Below are 27,431 nucleotides of genomic sequence, written 5' to 3' on the forward strand. Positions count from 1 at the left end.
GTGAATGAAAAGAGACTGTGTGCTTAAATATACCCTATTAAGGACTGGCAGCCTGTTCAGGGTTGGCTCTTACCTTGTGCCCTCCATGCCTAGAGATAAGTGCCAGCTCCATGTGCTTAGGAGTGGATGAGCAGGTTATTAAAACAGGATGGTGAATGGATGAAACAAGCGAGTATGCTTGAATGTACCCAACAAGTGACTGACAACCAATCCAGTGGCTGCATTTGTATTATCCCTGCATGCCAAGAGAGAGGTGCCAGCTGTCCATCACCCTCAACTGGATGAAGATGATTTTAAATCTGATTGATGAAAAGACAAAATGAAAGAGTGTGTGTGTGCTTAAATGTGCCCTACTGTGCTACCTCATTGCCTTGTTCCCATGCTAGGTGCCAACGCTGTGTCTGAATAAGCAGGCTTTAAAACCGATAGATGGATGCTTGAAATGAGAATGTGTGTGTGTGTGTTTGAATGTCCCCTAAAGGTTTACTGCCACTCTTACCTTGTGTCCTGCATGCCCAGAGAGAGGTGCCAACTCTCTCTGACCCTGAAGTGGTTGTGCAACCTTTAAAATAGATGGAAGGATGGATGAAATGTGAGTATGTGCTCATATATACCCTACAGAAGACTGGCATTCCATCCAGAGTAGGCTTCTACTTGTGCCCAAGATAGGTGCCAACTCTGCACCTGAATAAGCAGGCTTTAAAACAGAAGGTTGGGTGGATGAAATTAGAGTGTGTATGTGTGTTTCAATGTACCCTACAATTTACAGACACCCTGTTTAGGGTTTGCGCTTACCTTGTACCCAGGATAGGTGCCAACTCTGCATCACCATGGAGTAGATGAGCAGGCTTTAAAACAGATTGATGGAAGGATGAAATGTGTGCATGTGCTCACGTGTACCCAACAAAGTACTGGCACCCCATCCATGGTTGGCTATCATTGGTACCCTTGACAGGTGCCAACTCTGCGTCAGAATAAGCAGGCTTTAAAACAGACAGATGGCCAAAATGAGTGTGTGTGTGTGTGTGTTTGTATGTACCTTCAAAGATCTGGCATCCCATCCAGGGTTAGCTTCTATTTGTGCCCAGGATAGGTGCCAACTAGGTATCTGAATAAGAAGGCTTTAAAATAGAAGGCTGGGTGAATGGAATTAGAGAGTGTGTATGTGTGTTTGAGTGTACCCTACAATTTACAGGCACCCTGTTCAGGGCTGGCTCTTGCCTTGTGCCCAGGATAGGTGCCAACTCTGCATTATCTTGAAATGGATGAGCAGGCGTTAAAACAGATTGATGGAATGATGAAATATGTGCGTGTGCCTTTATGTACCCAACAAAGTTAGGGTTAGGCACCCCATCCAGGGTTAGCTATCATCAGTACCCTTGACAGGTGCCAACTCTGCTTCAGAATAAGCAGGCTTTAAAACAGACAGACAGACAAAATGAGTGTGTGTGTGTGTGTTTGTATGTACCTTCAAAGGCCTGGCATCCCATCCAGCACTGGTTCCTAAACGCCATGATGTCGGGGACAGGTTTTAGTCCTGGCACCCATGAACTGAATTAAGAAAGTAGGTGGACAGACCGATGGATGAGTGAATACCAAGCGAACATTCTTTTTGATGTCTGCAATACCAGCAGTTCTTCTTGTCTATCCACATCTGGCTGACCGCACGCTCATCTGCTTCCCTACTCGCTGAACGCAGAAGTAAAACCTGGCTGGATGCCATCACCACCTCCACCGTCCAGTTCTGTCCACACCTGTGAGTTTCAGGAAAACACAAAACACCACAAGTGACCAGACTGCACTGCAAAGGGAAACCCGACATCTTTAATAAATAACGATACATAAAAATCAATTCAGAGGAGGAGGAGGAGGAGGAGGAGTAGGAAGGTGAGGCTGAAGGGTCGCAGCAGCCGCCTGTGCCCTCATGGCTGCCCCTAAGATTTCCCGTCTTGGTCCTCGGTACTTCCAGATGATTGTTTCTCAACTGCAAATTAAACAAAAGGGAGAGAAAAAAAAGAAGAAGATGGGTTAAAAATAAAGCAACTTCTAGGGGGAAACAAAATTTGCGACACTTGTGGCCCCTCAGCGATGCTTTCCAGGATTTCTTTAAGGGTGAAGCAAACCCCGCAGGAGGACGTCGCCCTTGTTTTATCTCACCTTCGCCTCACTTTGGCGGAGACTCCCTGTGTGTGATGGCCAAGCCTGTGACTGCCCCGGTAGGCAGCAGCTGCCCGAGACCACCCATAGTCGTAAACCGAGATGGGCCAGTAAAATGAGGACACATACGTGTATTTCATCAGTGCTATCCAAATAACAAATATAGTACAGTGCAGAGTCTAAAAAAATTTAAAAAGTCCAAAATAAAATCGGTGCTCAGTTGGCGCTTAAAATGAACGATAAATACGGTAAAATCCAAATCCAAAACCATCCGAGGCGCTGACTCCCCAACTCACCCCAGTGGGTCGTCACGGCTGGACAGCCACGGTCACCTTCTCCCGCCTCCCCGCTTCCATGGGCGTCGCCCGAGGCACACGTACCCGGACCACCGTCTTTCCATACATTCCATTAACACTTTCTGGATCCCTAGGAGGTTTTGTTCCCCGTCCTGACTCAATTGCTCAGTGGGGACACACTTTGCAGCCTCATTGACTTCGCTCCCTCACAGGGTTCATCCACCCTGCCTCCTCCTCCTCTTCCCCATGCATACTCACTCTCCACATGTTTCCTTGTTGTTCTCTACTGTAACCTCTTGGGCTCATTTTAATTGGGCGCGGGTCCTAATTACACCAATTGGAGCCCCAATGTTGAAATTGCCTAAACTGTGGCCAATAAATTAAAAAAATTGGGAGTTGGTCTCCCCTCGACTTTCTCGTATACTCAGATACAGGGATGGATATTTGAAGAGTAAACCGCAAGACAATGATTAGATTTTTATATTATGTACATTAAAAAACCGTCAACAACAAATCAAAACAAATTAATAATATATTGAACAATTATTATAAAAGTAAAGCTGAATAAATCGGACTCTGCAGCTGCACGAACAAAAGGTAAAGTACCACTTCCGGTTAGTGGAAATAGCCCAAAAGTTGATAGAAATCTACGTTTTGTACCTAATACTTGTATGCAAAATTTGGTTGACCGAAGTGAAAGCGAACTCATGTTATCATGTTTACACACACACAGACATAATTCCAAAAATGGTAGTTTCAGAAACAGGGAGGTCTAAAATTCGAGATTCAGCAAAATCTCGAGGTTGAAATTTTGGCCTATTATAATACATTCCCTATGAGAAAGTAAATCGGACTCAGGGTGGTCTAAAATTCAAGACTCAGCAAAATCTGAAGGTCAAATTTTTGGACGATTACAATACTTTCCCAACGAGAAAGTAAATCGGACTCAGGGAGGTCTAAAATGTCGAGATTCATCAAAATCTGAAGGTCGAATTTTTGGACGATTACAATGCATTCCCAACGAGAAAGTAAATCGAACTTAGGGAGGTCGAAAACGTCGAGATTCATCAAAATCTCGAGGTCGAATTTTTGGATGATTACAATACATTCCCTATGAGAAAGTAAATCGGACTCAGAGAGGTCTAAAATGTCGAGATTCATCAAAATCTGAAGGTCGAATTTTTGGATGATTACAATACATTCCCTACGAGAAAGTAAATCGGACTCAGGGAAGTCTAAAACATCGAGATTCATCAAAATCTCGAGGTTGAATTTTTGGACGATTACAATACATTCCTTACGAAAAAGTAAATCGAACTCAGTGAGGTCTAAAATTTGAGATTCAGCAAAATCTGTAGGTCAAATTTTTGGACGATTACAATACTTTCCCTAAGAGAAAGTAAATCGGACTCAGGGAAGTCTAAAACGTCGAGATTCATCAAAATCTGAAGGTCAAATTTTTGGACAATCACAATTCATTCCCTATACTTCGTATACGAGAAAGTAATTATAGAAGTACCAATATGAAGATATGAAATAACAGCCAGCAGGTGGTTAATGAGTGGAAGATTACATCAAACCAATTTTAGGATAGTTGGAGAAAACAAAAGAATTGAGTTTGACTTTCACAAAGTCTTCGACTTTGTCGTCCCACACCAATGATTAAATTTGAAACATGAAGCTGTAGGCATCAGAGGTCACCTATAAAACTGGAGCTCACATTGGTTAACCGTGTAGGAGACAAAGAGTGCGGAGAAGACGAGGACGTGGTCATTAAGTGCAGTCCCTCAGGGGTCTGTCCTAGGACCCTCCTTACATTAAAGACACAGATTTCAGTATGGTAAGAGCCATACCTTTTAGGTCAATAGTGTTGAATAAACTGTGGCTTTCACAAAGGTCGCAATTTCTTAAAAAGTTTGGGTCACATTGCTAACATTGGGTCGCCCACAGTGTTTAACGGGAATGTGTCGCATATGGTTTGTGGAGTGTCTTGCAATGGGGTGCCGCGGTTTGTTTAAGCAATAGACAATGCTCTGCTTTATTTGTTGGCACCTATTCTCCAAGGAGAGTCTCGATGACACTAACAAAGGCAAGACTGTGTCACGGGAAACAAAAAAGTTTAAGAAACTCTGACATAGATAATGGAAGATTCAGTTTTACCCACATGCAATTTATTAACTCTTTCAGAGCGGATATTGACTTTTGTCAAAAGGAGGGGATGATGGTGGTTATCAACGAGAAATGGAGACAAAACCCGGTGTTACGTTTTAGTTGGGCTAAAGGCTAGTGTTACGTTTTGCATATTACCGCCAAATTGGACTCTGACTTGTCCGCATATTGATCTGGTAAAATTTTACACCAGATGCCTTTCCTAATGCAACCCTTTCCATTTATCCGGGCTTGGGACTGGCATGAAGAAACACACTGGTCTATGCATTCCCTGTGGCTGGGAAGCTCAGTTAAGAAGGGAGGTGATGATTAGTGAGCAGCAGTAGGGTTTCATGCTAGGAAAGATGCAATGTTTGCTCTGAGGGTGTTGATGGAGAAGTAGAGAGAAGGCCAGAAGGAGTTGCATTGCGTCTTTGTGGACCTGAAGAAAGCAAATGACAGGCTGAGGAGAGAGGAGCTGTGGTATTGTATGAGGAAGTCAGGAGTGGCAGAGAAGTACGTAAGAGTTGTACAGGATATGTACGAGGGAAGTGTGACAGTGGTGAGGTCTGAGGTAGGAGTGACGGAGGTGGGATTACATCAGGGATCGGATCTGAGCCCTTTCTTATTTGCAATGGTGATGGATAGGCTGACAGACGAGATTAGGCAGGAGTCCCTGTGGACTGTGATGTTTGCTGATGACATTGTGATCTGTAGCGATAGTAGGGAGAAGGCTGAGGAGACCCTGGAGAGGTGGAGATATGAGAGGAGAGGAATGAAGGTCAGTAGGACCAACAAGATAGAACACGTGTGTGAATGACAGGGAGTAGAGTTGGCAAAGGTGGAGGAGTTTAAATACTTGGGATCAACAGTACAGAGTAATGGGGATTGTGGAAGAGAAGTGAAGAAGAGAGTGCAGGCAGGGTGGAGTGGGTGGAGAAGAGTGTCAGGAGTAATTTGTGACAGACAGATATCAACAAGAGTGGAAGGGAAGGTCTACAGGACGGTACTGAGAGCAGCTATGTTATATGGGTTGGAGACGGTGGCACAGGAGACAGAGCTGGAGGTGGCAGAGTTAAAGATGCTAAGGTTTGCATTGGGTGTGACGAGGATGGACAGGATTAGAAATGAGGACATTAGAGGGTCAGCTCAGGTGGAACGGTTTGGAGACAAAGTCAGAGAGGCGAGAGTGTGTTGGTTTGGACATGTGCAGAGGAGAGATGCTGGGTATATTGGGAGAAGGGTGCCAAGGATAGAGCTGGCAGGTTACAGGAGGAGAGGAAGGCCTAAGAGAAGGTTTATGGATGTGGTGAGAGAGAACATGCAGGTGATGGGTGTCACAGAGCAAGATGACGAGGACAGGATGAGATGGAAAAAGATGATCTGCTCTAGTGACCCCTAATGGGAGCAGCCGAAAGAAGCAGAAGAAGCCACTGACTTGAAGGACCCTGATTGTGATATAAGTGATAGTAGCGCTGAACAGGTTCGTGTTGCCAACGTGCCTACAGCAACGTTCGCCTGGGAGGACCGCCACTTACAGTGACATGAGGTACAAACCAGATTGTGATGCACTCTGACCGCCACTGTTGGCCCTGCTCTGCCACCATGCAAAGACAGCCACCCTGCCGCACATTCCTGGCAAACTGGACAGACATTTTATGTTGAGTTCTGTGTGAAACCATTTCTTTGTTTTGTTTTTGTTTGTTTGCTTTTCTTTATTTCGCCTTATACAATTTCTTGTATTAGGAATTTGTTAGTTTTCGCATACCCCTTGGGGTCAGAGCACAGGGTCAGCCATTGTACAGCGCCCCTGGAGCAATTACAGGTTAAAGGTCTTTCTCAAGGGCCCAGCAGAGTAGGATCTCTTTTTTCAGTGACGGGGATTTGAACCGGCAACCTTCTGGATACCAGCACAGATCCTTAGCCTCAGAGCCACCACTCCACCCAACTCCTTTGTGTGCTTTTCAGAAAACTGTGTTTTTTGGAAAAAATATTCAGCCCTCAAAGAGTTAAAGAGCGCTACACAAAAACAAGTTGTGTTGGACTGTAAAAGCTAACAAGTTAATGGAATGTTCTTAATGTTCATCTTTATCCCTGTGTGACAATAGAATGCACTCAGATTATAGTTAGGCAGAAAACCATTACAGGCATACAGTTATCTGACCATAGGTACTGTTGTGCATGTGGACCATCTTCTGGGCTCTGATGAGGTAAGCAGTGCCACCCCGGGATGAGAGGGGCCCCAAATTCTAACAGTATCTTCTCCTTTCCCACTAGGATGATACCTAGACACACCCATAATGCCCTGAGAAGGCCCTGCCCCTTCCTGTGCAGACAATATAAGAAGGAGCTGCTCCTGGAAGGTGGTATCACATTCTGACTTGTAACATTCAGTGAGGACAGAGCTCAACCCTACTACTTATTGTTACGGCTGAATGAAGCCATTTTCTTTTTGTGTTTTTGTGCCCCAAAGGTCATCTTTCTGTTTTGAGTGAATGGGGTGACCCGGCTGGAACCCCAACTATTTATCTGAATGCATTGGTCTGCCTCCCGGCCACGGTACTATACTTCAGCCCAACAGAGCTTGCAAGAACTATCCACTGAATACTTCTAAAAAACATCAAGTTGAGTTTTGAAAGTCCCCAAAGTCCTACTGGCTACCACACTACTTGATCACTTACTTCATGTGTCTGTGGTTCTTTGTGTAAAGAAAAATAACAGTCTCAATCCACTGGACTAATTCTTTTCATAATTTTAAACACTTCAATCATTCGTGTCTCCTCTTCGTCTCCTCTGCCTTAAACTGTAAAGGCTCAACTCTTTTAATCGTTCCTCATAACTCATCCCCTGTAGCTCTGGAATCAGCCTAGTCGCTCATCTCTGGACTTTGTCTTTGTGCTACTATGTCCTGTTTTGTAGCTTGGAGACCCAAACTGTACCCAGGACACCAGATGAGGACTCACCAGTGCTTTATAAAGCTTCAGCAGAACCTCCTGTGACTTGTACTCCACACGTCAAGGCACTATATAACCTGACATTCTTTTAGCCTGATTAATGGCCTCTGAACATTGCCTGGCAGTTGATAGTGTCAAGTCCACTCCGACTCCTAAATCCTTCTCATAAGGTGGACTCTCAATTTTCAAACCGCCCATTGCGTATTCAAACCTCACATTTTTACTTCCTATGTGTAATACTTTACATTTACTAACATTAAATGGTTAAAAGTCTCACCTCCATCAATCTTTCCTCATAACTCATCCCCTGTAGCCCTGAATCAGCCTTGTTGCTCTTCTTTGGACCTTCTCTAGTGCTGTTATGTCCTTTTTGTAGCCTGGAGACCCAAACTGCACCCAGGACTCCAGATGAGGTCTCACCAGTGTGTTATAAAGCTTGAGCAGAACCTCCTGTGATTGGTACTCCACACATCAAGGCGCTATATTACCTGACATTCTGTTAGCCTCCTTAATGGCTTCTAAACACTGTCTGCCAGTTGAGAGCTTAGAGTCCACTACGACTCCTAAACCCTTCTCATAAGGTGGACTCTCAATTGTCAGACCTCCCATTGTGTATTCAAACCTCACATTTTTACTTCCTATGTGTAATATTTTACATTTACTAACATTAAACTTCATCTGTCCACAAAGCGACACAAGCCTGAATGCTGTCCAAGTCCCTCTGTGATGATTCAATGGATTCTCAATTATCTGCCAATCCATCTATCTTGGTATCACCTGCACATTGAACTAACTTGTTACTTATATTCCTATCTAAATCATTTATATACAGTATATGAACTCTTTTAGGGCTAATTATTTTTTTACCCTTTGTCTCAGGACAGGATATTTTTTCCAAAAAAGTTTTGTAAAAAGTACACAAAGTAATGCCTCGCAGTTAGGAGACCTGGGTTCGCTTCCCGGGTCCTCCTTGTGTGGAGTTTGCATGTTCTCCCCGTGTCTGCGTGGGTTTCCTCCGGGTGCTCCGGTTTCCTCCCGCAGTCCAAAGACATGTAAGTTAGGTGCATTGGCGATTCTAAATTGTCCCTAGCGTGTGCTTGGTGTGTGTGTGCGCGCCCTGCGGTGGGCTGGCGCCCTGCCCGGGGTTTGTTTCCTGCCTTGCGCCCTGTGTTGGCTGGGATTGGCTCCAGCAGACCCCCGTGACCCTGTAGTTAGGATATAGGATATAGGTTGGATAATGGATGGATGGATACACAAAGTAATGGTTTCACACATAAATCAACATAAAATATTTATATATGACAAATGTCACTCTGTTTTATGTTCACATATTTATTATTGCATACATGTTTGCCTCATCACTCATAAGCTGAAAGGACACTTTTTGGAAAAAAGTGAATTAGTCAAATGGCTGGTAATCCGTAGTGTCCACGTTTGATGAAGTCCAGTAGCTAGCTTACCTCCTATGGATCTACAGTGCATCTGGAAAGTATTCACAGCGCATCACTTTCTCCACATTTTGTTCTGTTACAGCCTTATTCCAAAATGGATTAAATTCATTTTTTTCCTCAGAATTCTACACACAACACCCCATAATGACAACGTAAAAAAAGTTTACCTGAGATTTTTGCAAATTTATTAAAAATAAAAAAATTGAGAAAGCACATGTACATAAGTATTCACGGCCTTTGCCATGAAGCTCAAAATTGAGCTCAGGTGTATCCTGTTGTAGCAAGGCTACATAACGGACAGTCGGGTTAGCCTTCTGAATTGTCCGTCACTTCATAATGTTGACTGGGAGGGTGTTTTAAATAGCCCTTCAGGCACCTTTGGTGACGTCCCGTTCTGGGAGGATCCCGCCCGAGTACACTTTCCAGCTGCCTGATGCCGACGTATGGTTGCCATAACAACCGAGAGAGGCAAGGATTTTCGGCGGGAAACTTTCTCTTTTTAAGGGGAATGGCGGAACAAGTAGGAAGAAGAAAGAAAGGAGGAAGAACAAAGACACAATTTTCTAGGCATCGCAGCGACTATCTACGCCCTAGAACTATTCAGGATTTTACTTCACCCAGGGACGTCTGCTTTTCATGGGTGGCCACCCCGAAGAAATATTTTAAGGACGAATCCCCGAGAAGAGGCCAGGGTCTGGTGTTCTCCGGGTGCTCCCGTCTGGTGAGTCGGATTCCTGAATTTCGTTTTCGTGATAGTCCGCGGAGAAGCCGTCCCGCTAAAGGACGGTTGTGTTTCCTGCTTCCAGGAGGAACTAACTGCAGGATTTCGTGTTTTCTATATCTTTGGACTCAGTGAAACTAATCGTTTGCATTATCAAAGAACAGTTTTTTCTCATTATTTATTTTTTCTTTTGTCTGTGTCAAACCGGGGGTTAGTATACGGGGCGCCAGGGAGGGCGTCTGGGGAAGGGGTTCACTTAGCAGCACTCAAGCACCGGTTAAGTTTATATAGCAGCACCTGTTAATATATTTTTTCTGTTCCACTGCCTGTTGTGTTTTATTGATGCAAATTGATAAGAAGGGGACCGTGGCAAGAGGGGACGGGGACCGAATATGGTTATGCTATTGTGCTTTCAAACATCGTCCACCCTCCTGTACAGGTAGTGAAGTGTAGGAATCGCGTATTCGTATTGTGCGGTTGCTACACTGTTTCCCCTGATCATCCTTGAGATGTTTCTGCAGCTTCATTGGAGTCCACCTGTGGTCAATTCAGTTGATTGGACATGACTTGGAAAGGCACACACCTGTCTATAGAAAGTCCCACAGTTGACAGTTCATGTCAGAGCACAAACCAAGCATGAAGTCAAAGGAATTGTCTGTAGAAGTGGAAGAAGTTCGAAACCACCAGGACTCTTCCTAGAGCTGGCTAGCCATCTAAACTGAGTGATCGGGGGAGAAGGGCCTTAGTCAGGGAGGTGACCAAGAACCCAATGGTCACTCTGTCAGAGCTCCAGATGTCCTCTGTGGAGAAAGGAGAACCTTCCAGAAGGACAACCGTCTCTGCAGCAATCCACCAATCAGGCCTGTATGGTAGAGTGGCCAGATGGATGCCACTCCTTAGTAAAAGGCACATGGCAGCCCGCCTGGAGTTTGCCAAAAGGCACCTGAAGGACTCTCAGACCATGAGAAAGAAAATTCTCTGGTCTGATGAGACAAAGATTGAACTCTTTGGTGTGAATGCCAGGCGTCACGTTTGGAGGAAATCAGGCACCGCTCATCACCAGACCAATATCATCCCTACAGTGAAGCATGGTGGTGGCAGCATCATGCTGTGGGGATGTTTTTCAGCGGCAGGAACTGGGAGACTAGTCAGGATAAAGGGAAAGATGACTGCAGCAATGTACAGAGACATCCTGGATGAAAACCTGCTCCAGAGCGCTCTTGACCTCAGACTGGGGCGACGGTTCATCTTTCAGCAGGACAACGACCCTAAGCACACAGCCAAGATATCAAAGGAGTGGCTTCAGGACAACTCTGTGAATGTCCTTGAGTGGCCCAGCCAGAGCCCAGACTTGAATCCGATTGAACATCTCTGGAGAGATCTTAAAATGGCTGTGCACCGACGCTTGCCATCCAAGCGGAATGGGCGAAACTGGCCAAGGATAGGTGTGCCAAGCTTGTGGCATCATATTCAAAAAGACTTGAAGCTGTAATTGCTGCCAAAGGTACATCGACAAAGTATTGAGCAAAGGCTGTGAATACTTATGTACATGGGATTTCTCAGTTTTTTGATTTTTAATAAATTTGCAAAAACTTCAAGTAAACTTTTTTCACGTTGTCATTATGGGATGTTGTGTGTAGAATTCTGAGGAAAAAAATGAATTTAATCCATTTTGGAGTAAGGCAGTAACATAAAAAAATGTGGAAAAAGTGATGCGCTGGGAATACTTTCCGGATGCACTGTATTATAATAATAATAATAATAATGATAATAATGTATTTTATTTATAAGGCACTTTACATTAGCAGTAAATCTCAAAGTGCTACATAAAAAGTTTAAACAAAGGCAAAGCAAGATAAAAACAGAGATAAAACAATAATAATTATAACATTCTTGTTAGTGAAAAGCCAAGCAAAATGACACCTATTATTGGCTAACTAAAAAGATTACAATATGCAAGCTTTCGAGGCAACTCAGGCACCTTCTTCAGGAAAAGATGGAATAGAGAAACTGGAGTTCCCTTTGTTTATATACATACTAGGACAAGAAACAACACTGGTAAATCTTTAAGTGAGAAATCTTAAATGTAAAAAATTAATAGACTCCTTCAGGCTAGGGTACATTTAACAAGAGAGAAGAACAATGTATGGTCAAGATCTTTGGATAAGATAACTGTCCAACAAAGTCTTTTGAAGTTCCTAATGAGTTTTTCAATATAATGTGGGCCTGTAGTCAGGTTGTCTGTCAGTCTGAGAGATGCAAACAATCCTCATACTTGGCCATAAGACCCATGTCTCTATTCAAACCATGTTGAAATGTGTTAGATTTTAGCATTAGTTTAACTTCCCATTCTTTTCTCTCTTGCTGTGTTTTGAAGTTACCCATAAGCACTGTGATTTTAAAGTCCCTCTCACAGTGTCCATGGCTGTTGAAGTGGGCTACTACAGGAACATCTGTGTTGTTATGTTTAATGTGGAACCTGTGTAAATTCATTCTCTGGCGGAGTGTTTGTCCAGTTTCTCCCACATAGAGTGCAGTGTCAGGACATTTCATGCAGAGAATTAGGTGGACCACATTAGATGATCTGCAGGAAAATGATAACTTTATGCGATGTTCTAGTCAGCAGTGTGGTATAACTACACGGTGTGTATTAATAATGTGGGCACATGTTTTACATCTTTTCTGTAGGCAGGGAGATGTCCCATTTTCTGTTGGTTCACTTAGGGAGTTTCGGACAATTAGTTGCTGAAGGTTTGGTGGTTGTCTGTATGCCAGTAGGGGAGGTTCAGAAAATACATTTTTCAGTGTTTGGTCATTGTTTAGCATTGGCTGAAGTTCTTTTATAATTTTCCGAAGTGCTTCAAGGTGTGGGTTGTAGGTGACAACAAGGGAGATTTGGTTCTTGTTGTCATTGTTTTTATATTCCAGAAGGTTGTCTGTGGGTATGCCCATAGCTCTTCTTGAGTGTCTGTTGTTTTGGGGGTATAACCTCGTCTGATGAAATCTTGTCTGAGCTCCCGCAGTTGTTTATCCCGGTCTGTTGGGTCTGAGCAAATACGATTGAACCGTATTGCTTGGCTGAAAATAATGGAGCGCCTTATATGTTTGCTTAGCATTCTTGTTAATAAGCTTTCCTAAATAGAAAAGTCTTTAGCTGTTTTTTAAAACAGCGCACAATCTGCTGTGTTCTTAGGCTCTCTGGTAGGACATTCCAGAGCCGTGGAGCAGCAGCAGCAGCAGCAGCAGCAGCAGCAAAGGCTCGGTCACACATTGTATGAAGTTTGGTCACAGGGGGGCGAAGGCGGTAGGTATTTGCAAAATGGAGGTTTCTTGCAGTGGACTGTAGTGTAAGGAGTTCCTTGAGATATTGTGGAGCATTTCCATGGATACACTGGTGAGTAAACAAACAGAGTTTGGATTCGATACGGAGATGGATATGGAGCCAATGAAGTGACCAAAGGATTAGTGAAATGTTATTAGTCTTGTACATCTTATTTGTCTGTTTTTTCCTTTGCAGCTTCTTTTTAAACTCTTTACTAACCCAGTGCAGAGATTTTTGAAATTTCCTACTTATTTATTTTTAATTTATTTACTTCCTTAGAAGGCTGGCATCTTTCAACATCTGCAATAGGATGCTGCAGATGTTCTATCAGATGGTTGTGGCGAGTGCCCTCTTCTACGCGGTGGTGTGCTGGGGAGGCAACATAAAGAAGAGGGACGCCTCACGCCTGGACAAACTGGTGAGGAAGGCAGGCTCTATTGTAGGCACGGAGCCAGACAGTCTGACATCTGTGGCAGAGCGACGGGCGCTGAGCAGACTCCTGTCAATCATGGAGAATCCACTGCATCCACTGAACAGGATCATCTCCAGACAGAAGAGCAGCTTCAGTGACAGACTGCTGTCACCGTCCTGCTCCACTGACAGACTGAGGAGATCGTTCCTCCCCCACACTATGTGACTCTTTAATTCCACCGGGGGGGGGGGGGGGGGGGGGGGTAAACATTAAAATTATACAAAGATATTGTCTGTCTGTATGCCTGCATTGTTCTCACTCTTTAATTTTAATATTGTTTTTTTTTTATCAGTATGCTGCTGCTGGACTATGTGAATTTCCCCTTGGGATTAATAAAATATCTATCTATCTATCTATCTATCTATCTATCTATCTATCTATCTATCTATCTATCTATCTATCTATCTATCTATCTATCTATCTATCTATCTATCACAAAATTTAGGTATGCGCCTGTCCTGCATTACATGTAAAATATTATTAAACCTGTTCCACTGCTCCTCGACTGCCTCCGCACTTAAAAGTTAATCCCAGTCCATCCTCCTTAGACTTTGACGTATCTGCTCAAAATCTGCCCTACCACAATTAAACAGTTTTAAGTCTTTGTATCCTCACTCTTCCAAAATATTGAGAACTGTATTATATTTTGATCATGTGACCACAGCTATTCAATCACCTCAACAACTTCAATTCTATTATGTTTATTACAAAATACTAAATCTAGACGGCTTCCCCTCCCATTGGTGTTTCAACATACCATGTTAAAAAACAGTCGCTGATTACGTCTAAAAACGTCTCTTATGCTCCGCTGTTTACAATGTTATTCCAGTTAGTATTCAGATAGTTAAAGTTCTCCATAACTACAGTATCTCCCTGTAAACTTGCCTTTTTAATATTACTAAAACAATGTGCATTGATGTTCCTATCTGTATTGGGCGGTCAACAACTCACTCCTAAAATAAGCCCCTTATCACTTACAGGGCCATCTTAACAGCATTATAGGCCCCCGGGCAAAGCAGTGCACTGGGGCCCCTACATACACAACCACTCAGCAAGTCACATCATACATAGATTAGCATGAGGTCCCTGTGCTCATGGGGCCCCCTTGCAACTGCCCAGCGTGCCCTTACGTTACTGATCACTAATGCTTTCCACGAAAATCCACATGTCCTCACTAAGATGGGGTTCATCATCCAACTGAAGAGGACTTGTGTTTAGGACTTGTGCCTTCTCAGCTTTGTGGTGGGAAAGAGGAAGGACATGATAAGCATCAACGCCACCTCTTGTCCTAGGGAAGTATTACATACCTCGGATGAGCCCTGAAGGTGATCCTTTGATGTGCATGCGTGACACCAGGCTTCTGCTTTAACCGGGTTACTCACTTTATCCCAATGATCGCTCTGATGAGACAGTAGGGGAGCCACTTCACCCACTACCAATGTGCAGCATCCACCTGGAGGATGTGACAGCACCCATTGTTGCACCGTATATTAATTATTAGATAGTGAAGGGGTGAGAGAGATTAGAGACAGAACATGATTAGGAGGTCAGAATGAGCGAGACCATAAGATCAGGTTTATTCTTCACGCAACAAGACATATGCTCCAGTGGACGCTCCTGCTATGCAAGCGTTTTACTGTTTATACTTGCGCACGTACTTTACGTAAATCTGGAAGAATCCACCAGGTGGCAGTGCGAGATATCATCACGGTGAGAACAGGTTCGGCTTCGCTGTATTGTGAATTGCCTGGGACATCCATTCCATTCAGAGGACACCTTACCGCAGTTTCTCTGAAAAGGATGTTTAATGATTAAATCCATCAATCCAGGGATGTGTCCATTCCAGCAAGCATTGGGTTCGAGGCAGAAACAATCCCTAGGCGGGGCATCAGCTCATCGCAAGGTGAATACAAGCGAACACATACACTGGTGTCATTTTAGTGTCACCAAATCTGTATATCTTTGGAAGGAAACTGGAGCACAGTGTGGAAACCAAGCAGGAAAACATGGAAACTCCAGACTGGGAATACCAGCGACGTGACTCCCTGTGAGACAGCAGTGCTACTGCTCCGCGTCACCCCATGTGTGTAATTATTAACAGTATTCATTATTTAAACGAATGTAACGACTTATCTGTAAAATGTAACATACATACTGTACTTTAATGCATTTCATCATGAAAGTGATATCAGATATAAATCTCATCAGTCACCATCAGTCATGTCAGTCAGTCAGTGCCCAACCCGCTATATCCTAACTACAGGGTCACGGGAGTCTGCTGGAGCCAATCCCAGCCAACACAGAGCACAAGACAGGAACAAATCCCGGGCAGGGTGCCAGCCCACTGCAGGGCACACACACCAAGCACACACTAGGGACAATTTAGGATCGCCAATGCACCTAACCTGAATGTTTTTGGACTGTGGGAGGAAATCCACGCAGACACAGAGAGAACATGCAAACTCCACGCAGGGAGGACCCGGGAAGCGAACTCAAGTCTCTAGATTCTAAATGGGCAGAGAGTTGGAATATCATAAATGTAACGTGTTCTGTGTGGCGATCTATAGATGCTTGGCGCTGCTGTCAGGTCAGGAGGAAGCCCCAGAAGTAAAGACGGCACAGAAGATGGTAGGTGAGACTTTTAAAATGTATTGTGTCATTACAATGAGGAATATGCAATGCTTGAATATAAAAGCACCATGAATGCATCTGTATGTCAGCATTTTGCTTCACCACATCGAACCATTTATCAAACATCGAAGCGCGCACATCGATCTCGTAGGATCCGCATCGAGGCTTTCTGTCACATGTAAATAGTAAACAGAGACTCTGACGTCACGTCATCACACTGTGCCCCTCGACGTTTTGCTGGGACTGCAACTCATGCACGCGTCGCGTTAATTTCTGAGGATCTACTCAGAGGACACGTCAAATGAACGCTGAGAACGCTTGGCAGCCATGATGCGCGTGCATACGCATTCTGAGCATGAAGTATAAATGAGCCCTAATGGGCGATTTAGTTAAGACATCGGGGGATATTATACACTTTCTAATCTCAATACTGTACATTTTGAAAAATGATGCTCCCTGTATAATTTCTTGGCCGATTCCCGGACTTCAGGGGATGAGTTATAATGAAAGATGCAAAGAGCTGAGTCTTTTCAGTTTAACTAAAAGGAGATTAAGATGACACCTGAGTGAAGTGTTTAAAATGATGAAGGGAATTAGTCCAGTGCATCAAGACGGTGACATGAAAATGAGTTCATCAAGAACACGGGCACACAGTGGGAAACTGTAAATTTCACACAAACATTAGGAAAACAACTAGAGACACGTGGAATAAGTGACCAAGCAGTGTGGTAGACAGCAGGCCTTCAAAACACAACTTAATGTTGTTTTGGTAGGAATTAAGTGGATTGGTCAGGTGAGCTTTGTTGGGCTCAGTGCCTCATGTGGAGTCAGTGGACATGCAGGTCATACTGTGCGCACAGTGGGGACCCACCCTGGACGGGGCGCCTGTCCACTGAAGAACAAACTCACACTCACATCAAGCCATTGAGCCTAAGCCTGTAAGTCTTTGGGATGAGAATCAGACAAGAATGTACACAAACACCGGAAGAACAAGCACAAAGGCAGCAACTGGACTGTAAATGATGTATAGTGTCTTTCATATTATTCTCCATATCACTGCAACACTTGAGCTCTGTAAACAGCTAGCCTCTCCTCTCTCACAATTCCAAAAAAGTTAGGAAAGGATGGAAAAATGCTATTAAAAATAAAAAGGACTGATTTGTAAATTCTCTTCACCCTGCATTACATTGAAAACACTACAACAACACACGATTTGATGTTTTACCTTGCAAATGTATTTAGTTGCCTTAGAAAATACACACTCATGTCAAACCTGAGGACTGCAATACTCTTCAAAAAAGTTGGCACAGTCGAGTGTCTCCCTCCGTGTCCTGACATCTTTTCTTTTAGTAACATTTATTATAGTTTTTTTTGAATAGCTAAGACAACATTTATTAAATAATCCTCCCTTTACCAAAAACTATCAACACACTTTCAAAACCCCACACTCGACCTTATTTGTCCATGTCTAATTAAATGTTACCACCAAAAACATTCACTTTATCATCGGAATCAAACTTTTGTCATCATATGACACAAACAAGAAGTCATGAGAAGCCAGCGCTTTTGTCTGGAGAACCTACACTGTGCACAAATGCAGGCCCTCTGGGGCACACAACCATAGATAGATAGATAGATAGATATGAAAGGCACTATATAAGATAGATAGATATAAAAGGCACTATATAAGATAGATAGATAGATAGATAGATAGATAGATAGATAGATAGATAGATAGATATGAAAGGCACTATATAAGATGATAGACAGACAGATAAGATAGATATGAAAGGCACTATATAAGATGATAGATAAATAGATAGATATGAAAGGCACTATATAAGATAGATAGATAGATAGATAGATAGATAGATAGATAGATACTTTACATTTACATTTACATCATTTAGCAGACGCTCTTATCCAGAGCGACTTACAACAGTGTTTGTTAGTTTTTTTCGCATACCCCTTGGGGTTAGAGCGCAGGGTCAGCCATTGTACAGTGCCCCCTGGAGCAATTACAGGTTAAGGGCCTTGCTCAAGGGCCCAGCAGAGTAGGATCTCTTTTGGCACTGACGGGGATTTATTAATCCCAAGGGGAAATTCACATACTCCAGCAGCAGCATACTGATAAAAACAATATTAAATTAAAGAGTAATAAAAATGCAGGTAAAAACAAACAATAACTTTGAATAGTGTTAACGTTTCTTATTGTTAATAACGTTATTATTCTTATAATGTTTCTTACCATTCTTAGTCACACTGGGTTCTCTACCAGTTACTTATTAACTGAACTTTAAGATGTGGAAACTGGAGTATCTGCACAAAAAACAAACACACATGAGAAGATGGGTTGGGAAATTAAAGTGCAACGTAAGATGGACGTGGAGGCAGAGCTGAGTACTGTGTCAAAGTTCTATAAGAAGCTGCATTCTGTTTGTGCAGAGTACTAATGCAGTACTACCATAGAACAGCAGATGGCACTGTTGTCAAAGTTCCTAAGGAGTCTGCTGACCTGGCAAACAAAACCTGCAGATTCCATTAGAAAAGGACCACGTCCAGCAAGGAAAGGCCCATCTATCTATCTATCTATCTATCTATCTATCTATCTATCTATCTATCTATCTATCTATCTATCTATCTATCTATCTATCTATCTATCTATTCTATTTTTATAGAACCCAGTGTGACTAAGAATGGTAAGAAACGTTATAAGAATAATAACATTATTAACAATAAGAAACGTTAACACTATTCAAAGTTATTGTTTGTTTTTACCTGCATTTTTATTATTCTTTAATTTAATATTGTTTTTATCAGTATGCTGCTGCTGGAGTATGTGAATTTCCCATTAGGATTAATAAAGTATCTATCTATCTATCTATCTATCTATCTATCTATCTATCTATCTATCTATCTATCTATCTATCTATCTATCTATCTATCTATCTATCTATCTATCTATCTATCTATCTATCTATCTATTTTTATAGTGCCTTTCATATCTATCTATCTATACAGTTAGGTCCATAAGTATTTGGACAGTGATACCATTTTCATAATTTTGGCTCTGTACACCACCACAATGGATTTAAAATGAAGAAATTGTTGCGTGATTGCAGTGTAGACTTTCAGCTTTTATTCAAGAGGCTTAATATAAATGTCATATGAGCCATTTAGGAAAGACAGCCATTTTAATACAAGGTCCCCCCCATTTTCAGGGGCTCAAAAGTATTTGGACAAACTAATAAAATCGTATAATGATTATTTTCAATATTTGGTTGAAATCCTTTTGCAGTCACTGGAGTCTGGAGCCCATGGCCGCTTCCAAGTGCTGGGTTTCCACCCTAGTGATGCTTTGCCAGCCCCTTTACTGTAGCTGTTTTTAGTTGCTGCATGTTCATTGGACTTCCGGTCTTCATTTTTGTCTTCAGTATCTGAACTGCATGTCCAGTTGGGTTGAGGTGAGTTGACTGACATAGGCATTGAAGGATATTCCACTTCTTTGTGTTGTAAATGCACTTGGTTTGCTTTCCTAGTATGTTTCAGCTCATTGTACTTCCATACTTGTGAAGTGTCATCCTATCAGTTTTGCAGCATTTGGCTGAATCTGAGCAGACAGTATAGCGCCCTGTACAATTCAGAATTCATCCTGCTACTTCTGTCAGCAGTCATATCATCAGTAAACCCATGTGACCTGCTTCCACTGGCAACCATGCACGCCCATAGCATTACACTGTCTACACCATGTTTCAGAGATGAGGTGGTGTACTTCAGATCATGAGCCATTTCTTCCATTCTCCGTACTCATCTCTATCCATACTTCTGGTACGTACTGATCCTAGTTTCCTTTCTGCAAGAAAAACTGTTCCAGAGCTGGACTGGAATGTTTACTGGCAAAGTCTAATCTGTCCTTCCTATGCCTGAAGCTGGTGTGCATCTTGTGGTAAACCCTCTGTATTTATTTTTGTGAAGTCTTCTTTTGATTGTAGAGTTTGGAAATGATAGCCCTACCTCCAGGAGAGTGTTCTGGGTTTGGATAAATGTCATGAATTGATTCTTATTCACCAAGGACAGAGTTCTTTAATCATCCAGCACAGCTGTCAAGGCCTTTTGGTGTTACTGAGTTCACCAGTGTGCTCCTTTTTTTTAAGAATGTACCACATGGTTGATTAAGAGTTCACAGTGACACCTTCCAAATGCAAATTTCCCACTTGGAATCAACTCCGGGACCTTCTGCCTGCATAACAGTTAATGAAATAATGAGGGACCTGCTCACATTTGGCTTTTTGGTCAATTGTCTAAACAATTCTGAGCCCCTGAAAATGGAGGGATCACAATAAAAATGGCTGACATTCCTAAATGACTCATACAATATTTACCCTTGAATTAAATATACAACCCTTGAATTAAAGATGAAAGTCTACACTTCAATCATGTAATGATTTCTTCATTTCAAGTCGATTGCAGTGATGTACAGAGCCAAAATTATGAAAATTGCGCTGCTGTCCAAAGACGTATGGACCTAACTGTATCTGTCTATCATTTATATAGTGTCTTTCACATCTATCTATTGTGATGGGCAGCCACGGCCAGTACCTGGAAGGACCAGGGGAAAGGGCATTGATGAGGCAATATCTCCCCTGCGACACTAGAGGGCAGCTCTCCTGGGTGGCTGTGGCATCATGGATTCCCACAAGGCATGTCAGGAACTGGAGTTTGGTGAAGTCCTGTTGGGTTCTGTGTGGGGCACCAGGGGGAGCTGCAGAGCCTTGTAGAGGACCTCCAGCGCTCCTGGGAGGGATTCCAGGTAATACTGATGACCTGAATAAGAGGCGCCGCCTCACTCCATTGAGGGGGCAGATTAGGGAGGAAGGAGAGTGGAGGCGGATGGACTGGCGGCAAGGAAAGGAGTGGACTGTATATTGGTGTGGTGTTGGTGGTTTGTGCACTTTTGATTGTAAATAAACACAGGTGTTGAATTGAACCTGTGTCCTGCCTGTCTGTGTCGGGGGTTAGGGTGGCGGTACAAGCCCGAGTGGCTTACACTATCTATTATATAGTGCCTTTCCTGTATGTCTATCTATCTATCTATCTATCTATCTATCTATCTATCTATCTATCTATCTATCTATCTATCTATCTATCTATCTATCTATCTATCTATCTATCTATCTATCTATCACCAAAGAGCTGGTGGTGGATTTTAGGAGGCCCAGACCCCTCATAGACCCCGTGTTCATCAAAGGTGACTGTGTGCAGATGGTGCAGACCTATAAATATCTGGGAGTGCAGCTGGATGATAAATTAGACTGGACTGCCAATACTGATGCGCTGTGCAAGAAAGGACAGAGCCGGTTATACTACCTTAGAAGGCTGGCGTCCTTCAACATCTGCAATAAGATGCTGCAGATGTTCTATCAGACAGTTGTGGCGAGCGCCCTCTTCTACGCAGTGGTGTGCTGGGGAGGCAGCATTAAGAGGAAAGACGCCTCACGTCTGGACAAACTGGTGAGGAAGGCAAGCTCTATTGATGGCATGGAGCTGGACAGTTTAACATCTGTGGCAGAGCGAAGGGCGCTCAGCAGGCTCCTATCAATTATGGAGAATCCACTGCATCCACTTAATAGTATAATCTCCAGACAGAGGAGCAGCTTCAGCGACAGACTGCTGTCACTGTCCTGCTCCACTGACAGATTGAGGAGATCGTTTCTCCCCCAAACTATGCGACTCTTTAATTCCACCCGGGGGCGTAAACGTTAACATTCAACATTATACATAGTTATTGTCTGTTTTTCACCTGCATTATTATCATTCTTTAATTTAATATTATTTATTGTATCAGTATGCTGCTGCTGAAGAATGTGAATTTCCCATTGGGATTAATAAAGTATCTATCTATCTATCTATCTATCTATCTATCTATCTATCTATCTATCTATCTATCTATCTATCTATCTATCTATCTATCTATCTATCTATCTATCTATCTATCTATCTATCTATCTATCTATTATATAGTGCCATTCACATCTATCGAAGATTGAATGATTTGAAAATGTTTATAAATGAAAACACAGTTGTATTGTCACAGACTTTATGTGTGTGAACTATAATAGCACTAGTAGGCGGGGTTATATTTGAAGAGGCGGACCTACTTAAACCACACCTCCCCAATAAGGACTCTTACTGTGTACTCAGCCTGATTTGGGCAGCTTGGTTTTGAGTTAACACAGTGCAGTGCACCCATAAGAAATAAATTTTTGACAATAAATCACAGACTCTGTGTGCTTTATTATTACGGACTGACTTTGTGCACACCTGATGACATCTATAAAGGGAAACAGTTGACAAAATGATCGGCATTCTCTCCTTTCCTTACCTTGGACAGCCAGATCCTTCCATCTCTCCTTGTTCTGTTGAATGATGTTCATCAAGTCTGTCTTGAAACGCTCCAGGTTGATGTTGGTTAGGGAATAGTCAATGGAAGATCCTTGATCTACGGTGTTCCTCTGCACAGACTCCACTACTGCTCCCGCACTGCTGTTTATGCTGGAGAAAATGAAAAGGCGCAAGTTACATTGTGCTCTCTGCAGCCCTGAAAAAGACCATTGGGTTTGAAAATGGAGGAAACAGTGGATAACTAAACCATATCTCAACGAAGCACAAAAAAAGTGGAGCAGGTATCTAAAACATAAAAAAATATTAAAGGTCAGACCTGCTCTGGGCCTCACCCCAGACTGAACATGCAGGCCTCTGTCCTTCTTAGGCCCAAAAAGAAGGCTAAGGCCTTTAAATAAGCAAAATGTCAATATTGTTCCCAAAAGGAGGAGAGGGAAACAGTAACCCTCTGGTCCAAATAATAAAAAATAAAGGGTTTCTTAAATTGCTCGTGGGTTTCTGTGATGCTTAATGGTAATGGGTTGTGGATGGTTTGCGAAGTGGGCCGCAGTGAGTCTTGGTGGGTTTGATTAAGCAATCGACATTGCTCTGATGACCATCCTTGATTGCCCCCGACTTTAACGATCACCCATAAATCCCCAAGACGAAGGCGCTGATGAAATTTCATGATTTACAAAGGGGGCGCGCACTGACTATTGTCTGGGTACTCAACAAGAAATCGGTCTCAAAAACACTAAAAAAAACCAGCTCTCAGAGTACTGCACCCTCCACCCATCCTTCTGCTGATACCAGCATAGGAGAGACATCCCCACCCACAATTACAGCAGCTCAAGTGATCAGAGAGCTGAGGAGACTTTGTGCCAGCAATGCAGCGGGTCCAGATGGAGTATCGCCATGACTGCTGAAGGTCTGTGCATCGGAGCTGGGGAGTCCTCTACAGAGCATCTTCAACCTGAGCCTGGAACAGGGGAGAGTCCCGAGGCTTTGGAAAACATCTTGCATCACCCCAGTCCCAAAGGTATCATGTCCTAGTGAGCTGAACGACTTCCGGCCTGTCTCTCTGACGTCACATGTGATGAAGACCATGGAGCGGCTGCTGCTTCACCACCTGAGGCCACAGGTCCGCCACGCCCTTGACCCTCTGCAGTTTGCATGCCAGGAGAAGGTAGGAGCGGAGGATGCCATCATCTACATGCTACACCGATCCCTCTCCCACTTGGACAGAGGCAGTGGTGCTGTAAGAATTATGTTTCTGTACTTCTCTAGCGCCTTCAACACCATCCAACCTCTGCTCCTTAGGGACAAGCTGAAAGAGATGGGAGTAGATTCATACTTGGTGGCATGGATCGTGGACTATCTTACAAACAAGACCTCAGTATGTGCGTCTTGGGAACTGCAGGTCTGACATTGTGGTCAGCAGCACAGGAGTGCCACAGGGGACTGTACTTTCTCCGGTCCTGTTCAGCCTATATACATCAGACTTCCTATACAACTCGGAGTCCTGCCACATGCAAAAGTTCGCTGACGACACTACTATCATGGGCTGTATCAGGAGTGGGCAGGAGGAGTATAGGAACCTAATCAAGGACTTTGTTAAATGGTGCGACTCAAACCACCTACACCTTAACACCAGAAAAACCAAGGAGCTGGTGGTGGATTTTAGGAGGACCAGGCCCCTCATGGACCCCGTGATCATCAGAGGTGACTATATGCAGAGGGTGCAGACCTATAAATACCTGGGAGTGCAGCTGGATGATAAACTGGACTGGACTGATACTCTGTGCAAAAGAGGACAGAGCCGACTATACTTCCTTAGAAGACTGGCGTCCTTCAACATCTGCAATAAGATTCTGCAGATGTTCTATCAGATAGTTGTGGCGAGCGCCCTCTTCTACGCCGTGGTGTGCTGGGGAGGCAGCATTAAGAAGAGGGGCGCCTCATGCCTGGACAAATTACTTTGGCGCAAATAATCTTCTTGTTACATCTGGGTATCATTTTTTTTTGTTGTAACCCAATCTTGCCCTTTTTAGATAGATAGATACTTTATTAATCCCACAGGGAAATTCCCATACTCCAGCAGCAGCATACTGATAAAAAACAATATTAAATTAAAGAGTAATAAAAATGCAGGTGCTCCTCTGTCTGCAGATGATCCTCTTCAGTGGATACAGTGGATTCTCCATGATTGACAGGAGTCTGCTCAGCGCCCGTTGCTCTGCCACGGATGTCAAACTGTCCAGCTCTGTTCCTACAATCGAGCCTGCCTTCCTCACCAGTCTGTCCCTCTTCTTTATGCTGCCTCCCCAGAACACCACCGTGTAGAAGAGGGCACTCGCCACAACCGTCTGATAGAACATCTGCAGCATCTTATTGCAGATGTTGAAGGACACCAGCCTTTAAAGAATTATTTACATTAAAAGGTACATAAGAAAGGTTTAATCTCAAAAGGCATACAGTTTATTTTTACAATACAGTTTATTTTTGTATAGCCCAAAATCACACAGGAAGTGCCGCAATGGGCTTTAACAGGCCCTGCCTCTTGACAGCCCCCCAGCCTTGACTCTCTAAGAAGACAAGGAAAAACTCCCAAAAAAACCTAGTAGGGAAAAATGGAAGAAACCTTGGGAAAGGCAGTTCAGAGAGAGACCCCTTTCCAGGTAGATTGGGCGTGCAGTGGGTGTCAAAAGAAGGGGGTCAATACAATACAGTACAGTACACAGAACAATTTCTCAATATAGTAAGAAATAAAAATATATATATATATATAAATTTTAGAAGTACAGAGCAGAATTTAACAGTAGATGATATATCCCATAATAAGATTTGTATACACATAAGTCTCCTTAGCGTTATGTTTACCCCAAGGAAAATGAGATTTATTTTAACAATAAAAAATGTAATTCCATGTAACAGAAACATGTAAATACCACAACATCACCATAAATGCAGTAAGGAAGGCATGCTGTGTTGATGCAGACTTAGTACATGTCCTTGTTGTGACATGTTTTGAGGCAGTCACCAATGCACATCCTGATGTCACAATCAGGACAGTAGACACGTGTTTGTCATGCAGACATTTTTTCTGTTGCTTGAGGTTTAGATAGTAGAATGTCAGTGCCTGATTTGCACGATCGATGCGCCCCTTGTGTTATTACAGGCTACCATAGCACAAGACTTAGTGACCTCCACATTTCCCCCGATATGAACATTGATGGTTACTATAATTTGTGGAAAGTGCTAGAGGGGCTAACACTGCTTCCCTTCCACTTGATTGCAATCATTTTGCCATTCTGTCACACAGCTACTTGCACCATGATGACGCTTCACACAACCAGATTCCTCAGGCATATGATGCTGGTTTGGGCATACAGTGCCATATACAACAGTTTCACCATCCGTCTCAACGTTTGATAACCAGTTCACATCTTCATTACTATCTATCACTTGATTGAAGTTAACGGTCAGTTTTAGTTTGTTCTGAAACTGCCTTTACAGCTTCTCATGTACATGCCATTGTGTTTTAGTTGACTGCTTCGCTCCACTTATGAATACAGATGAGTTAAATTAGAGTGATAAATAATTCATGATTTTTTTTAGCAGCATGATGTTACTTCATCCAGTAGATGGCAGCGGAATACTGTCCTGCTTATTTGGGCTTTAAAAGCCAAAAGCAGATCATTATGTGTCACCCTAAGCATGACTTGGTAATAACCGTATTTACAGAGAATTCTGAGCCTGAATCATGCTAGGGGTTAATATCAAGGAAGTTAAAGCAAACAAATCTAAATAATCACAAAATTAATAAAAATAAATAAATAATAATAGGGTGGCACAGGGTGCAGTGGTAGCGCTGCAGTAAGGAGACTTGGGTTCGCTTCCCTGGTCCTCCAGCGTGGAGTTTGCATGTTCTCCCCGTGTCTGTGTGGGTTTCCTCCCACAGTCCAAAGACATGCAGGTTAGGGGATTCTAAATTGTCCCTAGTGTGTGCTTGGTGTGTGTGTGTGTGTGCCCTGCAGTGGGTTGGCGCCCTGCCTGGGGTTTGTTTCCTGCCTTGTGCCCTGTGTTGGCTGGGATTGGCTCCAGCAGACCCCCATGACCCTGTGTTAGGATATAGCAGGTTGGAAAATGACTGACTGACTGACATATTTTTACTTTTCTTCTTTCTGATATGAATAATTACGGTATTTTATCCTTATTTTTATTGGCTTTTACTCTTTGCGTCTTTTTATAATTATTATCTTGTCTATTGATATTTGTGAAGCACTCTGTGTTGCATTTAAAATGTATGGAAGATGCTATATAAACATTATTATTATTATTAATAGCAATAATAATAATGGTAATAACGGCACGGTGGTGCAGTGGGTAGCGCTGCTGCCTCGCAGTTAGGAGACCCGGGTTCACTTCCCAGGTCCTTCCTGCATGGAGTTTGCATGTTCTCCCCGTGTCTGCTCCAGTTTCCTCCCACAGTCTAAAGACATGCAGGTTAGGTGCATTGGCAATCCTTAATTGTCCCCAGTGTGTGCTTGGTGTGTGTGTGTGTATGCGCCCTGCGTTGGGCTGGCGCCCTGCCCGGGGATTTGTTCCTGCCTTGCGCCCTGTGCTGGCTGGGACGGGCTCCAGTAGACTCCCGTGATCCTGTGTTAGGATATAGCGGGTTGGACGACGACTGACCGACTGAATAAATAAATACAGGGGGTCAAAAGCTAAAATATTCAGCAAATAAACAGAAGTAAAAATCAAAAACAGGAATGAAAGCCACCTGTAGTGAGCTCAGCTGTTTCTCATTTTTCTACAGCTGGGGTCAGTCACACACCCCACTGCATCATCAGATGACCCCCCCCCCTTCTGCTCCACATACAGGAGGCAGGGTATAT

The 27,431-nt window shown here is 43.2% G+C and overlaps 1 protein-coding gene across 4 annotated transcripts in view; it reads right to left on the bottom strand.

Moving 5' to 3' along the window:
- Window positions 1–1,802: 1,802 nt before the first annotated feature.
- Window positions 1,803–27,431, bottom strand: part of pde1a (phosphodiesterase 1A, calmodulin-dependent) — a 517,554-nt gene continuing 491,925 nt past the window's right edge. For all 4 annotated transcript variants that reach the window (XM_051930634.1, XM_051930635.1, XM_051930636.1 and 1 more), the window contains 2 exons: window positions 22,535–22,704; window positions 1,803–1,984 (listed from right to left, as the gene is read on the bottom strand). In XM_051930634.1, the coding sequence (XP_051786594.1) occupies window positions 1,935–1,984; window positions 22,535–22,704 (220 nt within the window). In that variant the 3' untranslated portion in view covers window positions 1,803–1,934. The remainder of the gene's footprint in view (window positions 1,985–22,534; window positions 22,705–27,431) is intronic.

The sequence above is a fragment of the Erpetoichthys calabaricus genome, chromosome 8 (genome assembly GCF_900747795.2).
Source record: "Erpetoichthys calabaricus chromosome 8, fErpCal1.3, whole genome shotgun sequence".
Classification (NCBI taxonomy): Eukaryota; Metazoa; Chordata; class Cladistia; order Polypteriformes; family Polypteridae; genus Erpetoichthys; species Erpetoichthys calabaricus.